The sequence below is a fragment of the Xyrauchen texanus genome, chromosome 11 (assembly GCF_025860055.1).
Source record: "Xyrauchen texanus isolate HMW12.3.18 chromosome 11, RBS_HiC_50CHRs, whole genome shotgun sequence".
Taxonomy (NCBI): Eukaryota; Metazoa; Chordata; class Actinopteri; order Cypriniformes; family Catostomidae; genus Xyrauchen; species Xyrauchen texanus.
In genome coordinates this window covers 18,134,889-18,147,805 of record NC_068286.1, presented here as the reverse complement: position 1 = coordinate 18,147,805, position 12,917 = coordinate 18,134,889, and the positions used below count along the sequence as shown (strand labels likewise).

Below are 12,917 nucleotides of genomic sequence, written 5' to 3'. Positions count from 1 at the left end.
TAATTGAATTTAATCGCATATACAAATATTTGCTGAGAAAGCCCCTCAATAACAATAATTAAATATATAATGTTGAAATAATTACACATAAATATCTTGAAATATGATTGATATATATATATATATATATATATATATATATATATATATATATATACAATAAAAAAAAATCTGATAATTAAAATGCATTACATTCTTATGGCAGAAGAGTTAATCATTGATAAGACAATACAAAAATTGGTTTTAGAATACAATGCATTGTTTACTACCATATTATTGAACATCATTGGCATACAGTTCACAGCAATCCATTTCACAAGTGAATTTGTCAATTAGTTTGAGATTTATTATGAGGGCTTGTTTAAGGACCGTCAATGTACACCTGCGGCAGACATGCTTGTGTAGCGTCTCTGGTGCGTTGCGTCATAAACTGTCCTGAAGACCATAAAATCTTCAAGACAAGCTATTGGCATAACACCATTTTAAATTTAAATCACTGTACTGAGAGATAGATATTGGAAGTTAAGGCAGCATTGCTCAATGGGTGACTGACACGTTAACCTATTCACCAACACCTTATGAATTGTAATTTCTCCAGTCAGCAGTGCTTCACAATAATTGCTGAATAATGTAAGTTAGTATGTGAATCTGCAAATCAAAGTGCAAAGAATTTAATTAATTGCTTGTACTTCAGGGTCTATGCAGTTAAGGAGAGTGTTTAAAAGATGGCTGTGGAAAGAGAACAAGTGCACCTTGATTATTTAATTTCACTATGTACGGTAGCACATCCCAAGAGCAAGATCAATAAATATTCCATCCAAAAACCACTTGCAGGTCAAGCTGAGGCTTAATATATGCACTTAAAGGAATTTAATTACTTTGGATTTATGATTTAAGGAAGTTTTTCTTTTAGAATACCATGATGTCACAGGCCACGTCATTGACAATACAGTGGTATAATTCTAGATTTCAATGAAAATAAAATGTTGGCCATTGTCTCTGAAAAACTGTGATAAAACCATGGCTTCATATGTTTTGTATGGGAAAAGCTTCTATGATGGTATCTTAAATGTCTGCTGATCCACTTATGGACACTAAAGATGAGAATTAATTTCAGAGCACTCTGCCATCTGCTGAAGATGAAAGATTTATCTGTCTTAACCCACACAACTTGTCTTTTTTTAATTCAAGGCTACATGTGTGATAATCCAGTTTTGAAGTATTCACAAAATTCAGCTGCTTTGATATTTTGCCTAATTATTTTTTTTTATCCAAAGCAAAATATAATTTTCTCTCTGCATTTCTCTATTTTTGACCATTTGCATGTTTGCATCATGTTTTTGACATCAGTCACCATTCTTTTCACTTGCCACCCCAATAACTATTTTCACAGACTAATTGGTTAGATTGGTGTCTTTATTCCAAGTTAATATTTCCAAATGTCTATAGTCTGATTATGCTTTATTTTGAAAAATACATTTATTTGAAAGTGAAATATTCCTACGGTATATTCGTAGAAATCACCAAATTCCGGATAAACTATGATGTCTGTTCTTTTCCAGTTCTGTACTGGAAATCCCAAAGATGATTGACCTTGTCATTTATTACACTATATTTGTAGTAATTATACACAATTCTACTTATTAATTCATACTAAATTATGTTTTTTGAAAATGTACAAATACATAAAGTTAACTTTGAGGGTTAGGTTTAGGGGTAGGGTTAGGGGATAGAATATATAGTTTGTACAGTATAAAAAACATTATGTCTTTGGAAAGTCCCCATAAAACATGGAAACCCAACATGTGTATGTGTATGTGTATGTGTGTGTGTGTGTGTGTGTGTGTGTGAGCGTGTATTTATCACTTTGTGGGGACCAAATGTCCCCATAAGGATAGTAAAACCCGAAATTTTTGACCTTGTGGGGACATTTTGTCGGTCCCCATGAGGAAAACAGCTTATAAATCATACTAAATTATGTTTTTTGAAAATGTAAAAATGCAGAAAGTTTTCTGTGAGGGTTAGGTTTAGGGGTAGGGTTAGGTTTAGGGGATAGAATATAAAGTTTGTACAGTATAAAAACCATTATGTCTATGGAAAGTCCCCATAAAACATGGAAACACAACATGTGTGTGTGTGTGTGTGTGTGTGTGTGTGTGTTTGTGTGTGTGTCCTATTCTCTCTAAAAATGTGTTTCCATTATTGTTTGACTTTTTACAACTGCCTGTGACTTTTGGCATTGGCAAATATGAATGTACATTTCATTGCAGGTGATATACCTAATATGGTGCTTACATGACAAGGAATGCTGATTAATTCAGAAATATATCTGCTGTATTAATTGGATTTTAAGAAAACAGAATACTGGCTTCATGGCAATAAGGTTAATGCAGAATCAGAATTACAGTTAATATAAAAATATTCTTGAGCATGTAAATGCAGTCATGGACAAAAAAGTTAGTAAGTAAGGAATAAATTGTATCAATGAAGACGGGAAATCTGGAGAGCTGAAATCCAATGAGATTGAGAAAGAGAGATAGAGTGATGAGCTGGACTGGGTCTGAGAGAATCCCTCGTTGTCCATCCCCATAGGCAGTCTTTAAACACTATTACTGCAAAGTTGTTCCTCACATAATGAAGTGGAAATAATTGATTTTCACAGGAAATGCCAAAGGATTGCACATCTGTTAAGCAGCTTCTGACACAGTTGTGTGTACAACATCATATGTGTGGGTGTTCACAAAGAGAGCCAAGATCAGGAAGAGCAGAAACCAATGTGCCTTCTATTTACAGTGCCACAATCAAATTCTCCAATTGAATTAAACAAGATCATATCAAGTATTCAAACATATGGTGTTTCGATCAACTGCTGAGGAAATTTTGGATTCTAAGACAGAGGAGATGGTTATGGGTTGAAAAAGAGATAATTCTGCATGCTCAGAGACACCCTTTTTCTTTTCTCTTTTCCCTTGGATTCTCTCTCTCTCTCCCTCTCTCTCTCTCTCTCTCTCTCTCTCTCTCTCTCTCTCTCCTCTCTCAATCAGAAGTGGGTCAGTTATGGCAGGCAAGCACTGCTGTTACTTAAAGAAGCGTTGCAGTTGCTCATAAGCCATTTTGATGACACATATCCCCACATGGCATAACAACTGGCCCTATTCTTTAAACTTGTGTGCCCACAGCCCCACCTAATGTTTACCATTCATTGTTCTCCAGCATATCCAACTACAGCCATAGTCCAAAAAAAATAAAACATTTCAGAAAGAGTGGGTGTATGAGTGGGAGAGGCAAGGTTGGGGTACATCTAAGAGTAACTAAACAATTTGCATAAGTTAAATTTGACATCCCTCTAAATTCAACATTCTTATAGTTGGCTACCTAAAAAAAATAAAAAATATAATAATCATATACAATAAAAACAGGTATTCTCATAACCCATTCTCCATCTATACAGCAATAGACACCCTCTCATTCCACACAACTGTCACTCCAAACACACCTCACACACAAAGCTGGGGCTTTAAATCACATGAGCAACAATCTTATAAAGCAAACCGTTTAACAGACAAAGGCAGTGAATAGCCACAATCTCTAATCAAATAATGTTTTGTAATGGCTGCACTGTAGTGATAACCAGAGCCACCCACGATTGAAAGAGAGCGGTGACAATTCCTCATTATCCATTAAGAGATGGCAAAAAAGCGTGACACAAATGAGGGCACTGACAATGACCATTCCCATAGACTGACCAACACTTGAAACCACTGACAAACCAGTTAACAAGCCCTGCTATTACTGCAAATTGTGCGCCAGCCTATACAATATCTGATTTTTGGTAGTTAAACAATATATTATATATATATATACTGCCACTTATATATATATAAGTGGCAGTCGCCATCAACAGCGTATCCTCTGATTGTGATTGTAAACAGGTATGCAGCAGCACAAAGACAAAGATAGGGGGAAAGAGAGATGGAGGGGTAAAAAGAAATCTCACACAATACCTTTTTGTGTCTGTCCCTCTTCCATATTCTCTTCCATTGTGGTTTAAAGCACGGATTATAGAAGTGGATAAATTATAACAAAGCCTGCTGCACCAGTCAAGCGGATTGAGCGTCTGTGCGCGCGCGGATGTGAGATTGAGCGCTTGTATGTATGTGGATGAGCGCGAGCGTCACTCAGCTCCGCTGTTCCTCTCCGCGACTGCAACGATCGCTCAAAACGATATTTACCTGACTGTCTCTCTCTTAACGTCCATCGCAGAAAAAAAAACAGGCGTTTTATCAAATCTGTCTTCTTCTAGAAGAGTTTGCTAAATACTCTAAGTGTTTGATGATATAAATAACGAGAGATTAAGCAACTTTCAATATTGGCACTGCATGTGTTTTAAAATAGCTGTTTTCAAGCGCAGATGTAAAATGCACCGCATTGAAAAAAGAAAACACCCGGCCCTAACAGATGGATGAATGTATCCAACCAGGAGAGCCCCCTCCCTCCATCATAAAGCCTCTGACAAACACACAACTCATCACCCTATGTTCCCCCTGGCCTGTCTCTGTGGTTAGTTGTGTTTGATTATTGCATTTCACCTCTTGACAGATACATATTATCTCTTCTAAAATGAAATTTGGCAGTACTTTTTGTCAGGTAGGTTAGAAGGGAAGGCTGCAGTCACACATCATATGCAATAGTGCGCTTAATTTACAGTATTACAATGAAAGGTTTGAAGTCTCTCAGTCTTGTTCCCACTATTTCACTTTTGAAAGTGATAGGATTATTGATGAGGTGGTGACAGGAGTCTGATAAAGTGCTTTGGTTCTCTTTGGTCTTTAGTCCAGGTCTTTTACGCAATTACATTCCCTGTATTTTATATCCATCTAAATGAACTAAAAGTTTAATGAAGATGGATAATGTCAATATAGGCTTTTTTGTATGCTTGTTTGGCTGTGAAGTTCATTATGCCATCACAGTCATGTTAACTACAATAATGAAAACGTACTTAAGAGCACTATATACACTATTTAACATAATCCAGACAACTATTTGAACATTGTCAGGGCAGTGGCCTTTCATTTTAGAGGCACTTGTCACCTTCAGCTGGTCTGATTTTCATCAGTGTCAGTTACACACTAGCTAGCAGCTTGAAAATTAACCAATCGTTGACACAATGCTGCAAACAGCTCTGAGAACCTATAGAGAACCAAGGCAGAGCTCTGAGGTGACAATAAAGCCACTGGCCACATCCAGGAGGAAATAACTGGGAATCTAAAGCAGCATTAGAGTTTCTATAATTTTTTCTACTATGGCATTTGAAGTTTATCCACAATATGACTTTGTTCTTTTGAATGCTGTGAGGTTACTATGTGGTAACATAAGATTATACATTTATACAGCCATTTCACTACATAAAATAGTATAGCTTCAATAATAAATTCACTTAATTAATCACTAACATACTAAAATACCATAATTCATTTACTCAGTTTTGTCTTTTACAACCACCAGTTCCAAACGTTAAATTCATGAAGAAAAAAGTGTTTTGTATTGTGTATATGTGTTTCCAAAAGCACTTATTTCTGAGTTATACAGTAAATAAGACACAGATGTGTGCATTGCTTCCCTCATAGAAGACTTTATAACTGTGGTACAGCAATGCCACATTATACCTTAACCTGTTGTTTGCTTACTGATTGGCTGACATGCTCATACAAGCTGCTTATAACAAATGGCAAAAACTCCCAATGCTGTAAAGAATGGAGATAGTCACATGATGCTGTGCGAGTGGAAGCAGCCTACTGGTGTTCTCCGCTAAACTTTGCTACAACTATACTTTCAATCATTATTACTCGGTAAGAACTGATTTAGTTTTGAATGTTAAACTGTTCTGGGAGTGTAGGATGTTGAAAAATTCGAAATTGTCGGCCTGTGGGGTCGCATGCATCTGACGCCTCTCAAGAGCAAGAAGGCGGGGGCCTGGTTCGGAATGACAGCGCGCCTCAGGATGTACTGTTGGTCAAGATATTGCGAACATTTAATCAGTGCTAATGAAAACCTCGGCAGACATGGAGGGCCTCGTGGAAAACTTTCCACCCTGATCACAAGAATAGATGAGGCTGAAAAGCTAATCGAGTCTCTGGAAGTAGACGGGAAAGAGATGCAGACCAAACCGCCAGCCATAAAAACTGATATGGATCAGCTGTGGAATATGGAAAATTGAAGCAGATGTAATAATGTTAATTTCATTGGAATCCCCAAGGGAAAGGAAGGTCAAGATATGGTCAAGATCCTGGAGGGTCTTATTCCAAATTTGTTCAACACAGCAGGCTCTCAGTTGCTTACTGGAATTAGAGACAGGTGTTAGACATAATTTAGCTCAGGCATAAGCACCCTTACCGCTTTCTCGCTCTCAGGACGGGTGCTCGACCATGCCTCTGCTGCCACAATATTTTTTATATATCTAAGTAATTTATTCCATCTACCACTGACTGCTCAATCGGGAACATTTTAGTCTCAGATTAATGTTTGGCACTTTAATATATTCCTTCTACAGGGCCCAGCATTTCAACAAATGTTAAAGATAGAAGTAAATGTTTATGTAGAAACCAAATGGTCCTCAGTGTCCTCTGTGTGTGTGGCATGGGAGGCATTTAAGGCAATTCTTAGGGGGTGGATAATACAATATGCCTGCTTTGACAAAATATCAAAGCAGGAATTCATAGAATTGGAAAAGAATATTAAAAGTGCTGAAACAGTGCTGAAGCACTGAATGTCATATTGTTAGGAATATTGAATATGAATATTGGTACAATAATCTTCTATCACAGAAGGTAGAGTTTTGAATATTCAGGGCAAGACAGATATATTTTGAGTCAGGGGGCAAAGCAGGGAATCTTCTTACCAGATATATAAATCAGAAAGAGTTTTTTTTTTTCACCATTCCTTCAGTGAAGTCTTCTGGAGGTAATATATTTACTTCTGCCACAGATAATAATAAGGCCTGAATTCTGACTAATCTATAGAGTAATTATACATTTTATACATATAGATCAAGTGTGGTTTATTCATGGTCGTAGTTCTTCTGATAATATTAAACATTTTATAAATATAATGTGGTCAGTAGCGAATGATCAGACCACAATTGCTGCCATCTCACTTGACTCCGAGATGCATTTGATAATGTGGAATGGGATCTTTTTAAGATTTTGGAAATGTATGTGTTTGGGAACAATTTTATTGGGTGGATTAAGTTACTTTATAAACAACCGTTAGCAGCTATGCAAACTAATGGATTCATTTCAGATAATTATTTTCTTGGTAGAGGAACACGGAAAGAAAGTCCTCTCTCACAAGGATGGTTTTCCTGGTACTGTAGCAGGAGATGTGGTGCATACACTTCTACTCTATGCAGAAGATATATTATTATTTGTCTCTGACCCTAGCCTTCATAAAATTATTAATTAGTTCTCGAAATTTTCAGGATACAGTGCGAAGTGGTCTAAATCAGAAGCTCTTGCTCTGACAGCATAATGACCAGCCTGGTTACTTTCAATGGCCCAAGCAAGGCATTAGGTATTTTGGTATTTTATTTCAAGCAAATTTGAGAGATTTAGTTAGAGTTCATTTTGACCCATTAATGAAAATGTTTCACTACATTTGTCTATGGCAGGGAATGTTAATGTTATTAAAATGTTTTGTATTCCCAATTTCAGTTATCTACTACAGTCTCTCCCTTTAGAAGTTCCTCTTTCTTTTTTTAAACAATTTGATAGAATTTCTAAGCATTTCAACAAGTTTGTAGACCAATTGACAAAGGAGATTTAGGCCTCCCCAAAATTTTGTTTTATTACTATGCCTTTAGTCTTAGACACCTCGCCTATTGGTCTCGTCCACCAGAGAGAGCCCCTCCCTAGTACAACATTGGACAAGCAGTCCTTGCCCCAATCTCACCATTGCAGTATTTCTATCAAATTGCCTAGTTTAGTGAAAATGCAACCCATTATTTCACACTAATATTCAGTATGGACAAAGGTTTACCGTATGTTACATTTTGATATTTACTTAAATGTTTCCTCAAACATATGGCTGAACCCCAAATTTTGTATTAACAAGTTCCCCTTTTGCTGAAAATAATGGATCAAGAGGGGTTTTGCTACACCTTAGTGACCTTTATGAATATGGAGATTTGAGATAATTTGAAAATATAACATAGTAATTTGGAATTTCTAGGTTTAAATTTTTCAGGTATTTACAGTTGCCCCATTTACTTTGTATTATATTTGGTGGTAGTACAAACCCCCTAAAGCTGCAGACATCCACTGTGTGGTGCTCATAGCCTTTGGAAAGGGGCATAAGCTGTCAGTGTATTATTCCTCATTGATTCAGAGTCTTGGTGACAGGGCCTTAACATCTTATGGGAAAGAGATTTGATCTTTGTATTGAAGGATGAATTTTACATGTATATACTGTATGTATATTGGGTGATGGGGCGGTTATTAAACTAGGTGACAAAAGCTTGGTCCAAACTAGTATAATGATTGGCATACAGTTAATTCTTAGAGGATGGAAGTCAATTGGTCCCACATTTCAGGAGTGGTTCACCGAGTAGTGCAGGGTGGCGGTTATAGACAGGCGGATATAGACAGTTTGGATGCATTTAGCATTGGTAAAAAATTGGACAGGTATTTGTCTTTTCTGGGTGGGGGTTGGGGAAATTATGGAGGTTAAAGTTGATTATTCATTTTTTTATCAATAAAATCAGTATAAAGTGTTAATAGCAAGAATGTGTAGTTCTAATTCTAAAGATGCTGCATGAACAGCATGCTTATGATTTTATTTGTCAGTGATACATGCCAATACTTATGAATAATAATGTCAGTTTATTGGTGTTAGTACCGCAGCTCCCTTTAAGCAGACTATGCAGTCTGGGGGGGTGGCACCAGAAAGTCCACCGGCTGCCCATATTCGCACGTTATACGTTATTAAAGGACCCGAAAGCAGTTGCGGAACACAGATGATCGATTTGCGTTCATATTGCGTGATCGTCTAATAATTTTCTTAAATTTAATGTTCCATATTATAATTATTTTTCTCCTCATAGCTTCTCCCATCTCTGCACAGGAGCTCTCCAACTTTGCTCTGGGAACTTCCAATGTATGGCTATTTTTATTTTTATTTTTTAAATGTCATTTTCCAGAACAATGCATTGATTCAATCTCAGAGGTCCACCAAGAGTTCTTTTGAACTTTATGATTAGGTTTTGCTCTACAATTCATTGTGAACTATAGGACCTTATATAGGTGTGTGTATTTCTAAATAATTTCCAACCAGGTAAAGTTGCCATAGGGTAGCTACAGAGATAAATCTGATGGATGTTTAAAGCAAACAGTATGTATCCAAACACAATACTGTATTGAGTGCAATACTTTTTTTTTAGAGAGATATATATATATATATATATATATATATATATATATATATATATATATATATATATATATATATATATATATATATATATATATATATATATTTTTTTTTAGTGTAACATAAAATGATGTCCCTATGTATGAGATTTGTGTTAAACTATCTATAGGTCATGGTTTATTTTTCAAATATTATTGTGTTTATATTTACAATTGCATTTATAAACTAATTTGTATTGGTATTTTTCCACCTGTTGTCATTCACTAATTTTTAAGTCACTACAAAAGGGACCAGTATAAGAAGTTGGAGAGGGTAAAATGCTTGGATTTGGTGTATTTTTTTTATTATTTTTTTTTTACAATTAATTATTTTATATAGAGAATGCACAAAAAACCGCCCAAATTTGTTTTGGCTTGTTTCTCGCTATGGTTTCTCGTTTAAACACATAATCATTAACGAGTTTTAAAATTACCCATTGGTCCGTGTACTTTGCGTCCATTCGTTTTTCCTTTTTTAACCTGTAATCAAAAATTAAAGGTTGCTGTATTTTTAAAACGCAAAGTTGAACACCAAAATTTGTATTTGAACTGCAAATGCTGCAGTTAAAAAAAATAAAATAATATTGTATAATAAATAAAATAAATATATAATAAATATTTATTTTTATATAATAAAAAAATTATCTTGACGTATTGTTTATGACTTTTTGCCCCTTTATTAAACATTTAAAATATTCACAAATTAATATGGAAAAAATTTCGATTTTACTGATATTCTAAGGCCAAACCCGGAAATTATATTTTTCCCGCAGTGCTGAATGAGAAGAGCCATGTCTCTGGAACAATACAGGGAGGTGATTTAGGCTGTGGGTGATTTTTAGGCTAATAATAATAATGACAATTATTAATGGGGTTTATAAATGAGTTCACTTAAGACAGTAATATGTGTATCATAAAATAATTTATTAATGTTTTATTTTTATATAATTTAACATTTTACAGTTTTTGAAATGTTTTCGTTTTAGGCTTTCTTTTTTATATGTGAAGTTAAATACCTAAGCATTGTATATAAGGAAAATAAGTTTGTGAATATCGTTTCACCAGTCTAAAAACGAATAAAGAAGAAAGCATGTTTTTCGTTATTCAATTACGTGTACACCGAATGATGCCTGCCGACCATTACACTGGCCCCATCTGTTGCTATCCCCACCATATTAGCAATGTCCAGTGCACACTCCTGCAAAAATCGAATGACTGCCTCCACAACTCCATAAGCATCAGCATTTGAGAGCTCCACCAAACCCAAGTAAGTGCTAATAAACCGGTTGTGTTTTTTGGAGCGATATTTTATGCATATAAAGAGCAATTTGCTCACTGTAATGTCCGTTGTCTCGTCCAAATAGAGCGAGAACGGGGAGTCACCGATGTACTCTTTTAGCTCCTGTCTAAAATGAGGTGCTAGCAATGACTTAATGACAGCAGTGCATTTTGTTCTGTGCATCTGGAATGCACCTGTCTCGTCTTTCAGTATATCAGATAAATTCATCAACAGCATTAATGGCAGTGTGGCACGCAATGTACGTTGCTATCCGCAGTTCTCGTCGTTTCTGGTCATCGTTGTCAGGGTTACTGGACTCACCCACTCTGCTAACTGTAAATGGTCTGACCGTTGGCTGGCACCTTGCCTTATGCTTCTTGGTGGCTGCATGATCTTTAAGATCTTTTAAATGAGCACGGATATCAGCGTTGCAGTATTTACAGTGTGCCTTTCCTTCTTCTGCACCCGGTGCAATCCATGACTTTAAGTCTGGATCTCTTTCCCACTCTTTCCTGTAACTTTTTCTATATTTTGCCCACTTTGGCATATTGTCAGTGTCAGTCAGCTAGCTAAGTTTGAAAACCCCGCGCAATCTAGTGTGTTTGAGGGGAGGGCGATGCCGACGTGCGTGACGTGAGCTGAATGTCTGTTGTGAGTTTAGGGGGCAAGTCAGCCAGACCTGTAGTGGGCGTGTGTGTGTGAGTGAGTGAGAGTAGGCTACTGAACAGATAGTCGCCGAAAGAAGGATCTGAAGTACCGATGTTTCGGCTACAAAAACCCGCCGAACTGATCCGAAACCAGCCCAATTTTTATCCACCCGCCCAAACCCATTTTTGCCCGCAAAATAGATTGCAAAACCGCCCAAATGAATGGAATAGCGCTGCTCTTAGCCCTAGCACTTCTAAAATATGGCCCTTTGGCATTAACTGGTTAATTTTATTGCACTTATAATAAATTCGATTAATTAAACATTTAATGCCATCACACATTTTTACCACATTTATCTAAGTTGATATTCAAACTGTTAACTTCATTTCTGTGTGATTTCTGGTTTCATAATCAACTTCAAACAATGTTTAAAAAATATATCTCCTTTCCTAAAATGAAAGACTAAACTTGAAAATGTTAAAATGAATAAAAATTCTGTAATCACTGAATCATTCACTAAGCATTTCATTTTCATTATGTTTGCTATGGGACACAAAAGGACTTTTCAGAATATGCTGTTGCTCAAAAAGAATATACCCAAAAAATTTAAAATACAAAAGCACAATAAAACAATCATAATAAGTAATACATTTAATTTGTACATTATAATTCAGGTCTTCAGATTACTCTGTGTGAGGAATATACCCAAATTCAAGCCTTTTATTCAACAATCTTTGTCTCCATCCTCTATAGCAGTGGTAACAGCCAACTTCTGCATTGATTTAAAAATTCAAAAATTGCTGCCTCAAGAAGCATTACAACACAGGTTTTATGGCAGTGATGTCAAATACTTATTAGCCCTCACATGTCTATCAAAATGTCTATGTTTTACATTCCAGCATCTATCCAAATGTACAAATATGCACATTTAAATGTTACACACAACAAGCTATGTACTATATAATGAGATAAGGCTGAATGTACAGAAGAGAACCAAAACATTTGATGGACTAAAATAGTAAAACAACACTTTGCATGTATTAATTTGTCAATTATCAGATTTACTACATGATTATTGAGGTTAGTTTTGAAGGTTGGCTCGCATACCCAAATTACAGCGAAAACCCTGTCACAGCAAGAACAACACTGACTACTTCACACTTCAGCACAGTTTCTGTTTTGTGTTACCTTGACATCATAAAGATGGTGCATGTCTTTGATGAATGTCATGTAATGTGGACTCTCACGGCACTGACAGCAGAGTGAGGAGGAGGACATTTTAACCCCTACAGGCACTTGCTGCTAGGGCCAACATCCAATAAGAATGCCTAAAACAGTGAGGAAGTGACAAAATTGCAGAAGGAGAGGACTACCTGACTACCTAAAATACCAGTTTAACCAGCATGCAATTCCCATGGTGGTCTAATCTTTTTTTATCTGGTCTGACTGGTGGACCATTATAGCCACGTTCTTCACCAGCAACATGTGGTCACCCAGTATGTTTTTTGTTTGTTTTTTGTTTATTTGTT

General features: G+C 36.0%; 1 protein-coding gene across 3 annotated transcripts in view; it reads right to left on the bottom strand.

The window, feature by feature from the left end:
- The window catches only part of LOC127651141 (neuronal membrane glycoprotein M6-a), a 113,556-nt gene that overhangs the window by 49,604 nt on the left and 51,035 nt on the right, over window positions 1-12,917 (bottom strand). Inside the window, exon 1 of one of the 3 annotated variants that reach the window (XM_052136841.1) lies at window positions 4,005-4,432. The exons of 1 other annotated variant lie outside the window; for it this stretch is intronic. In XM_052136841.1, the coding sequence (XP_051992801.1) occupies window positions 4,005-4,041 (37 nt within the window). In that variant the 5' untranslated portion in view covers window positions 4,042-4,432. Of the gene's footprint in view, window positions 1-4,004; window positions 4,433-12,917 lie in introns of those variants that run through there. One more of the 3 variants, XM_052136839.1, reaches the window with a different exon arrangement.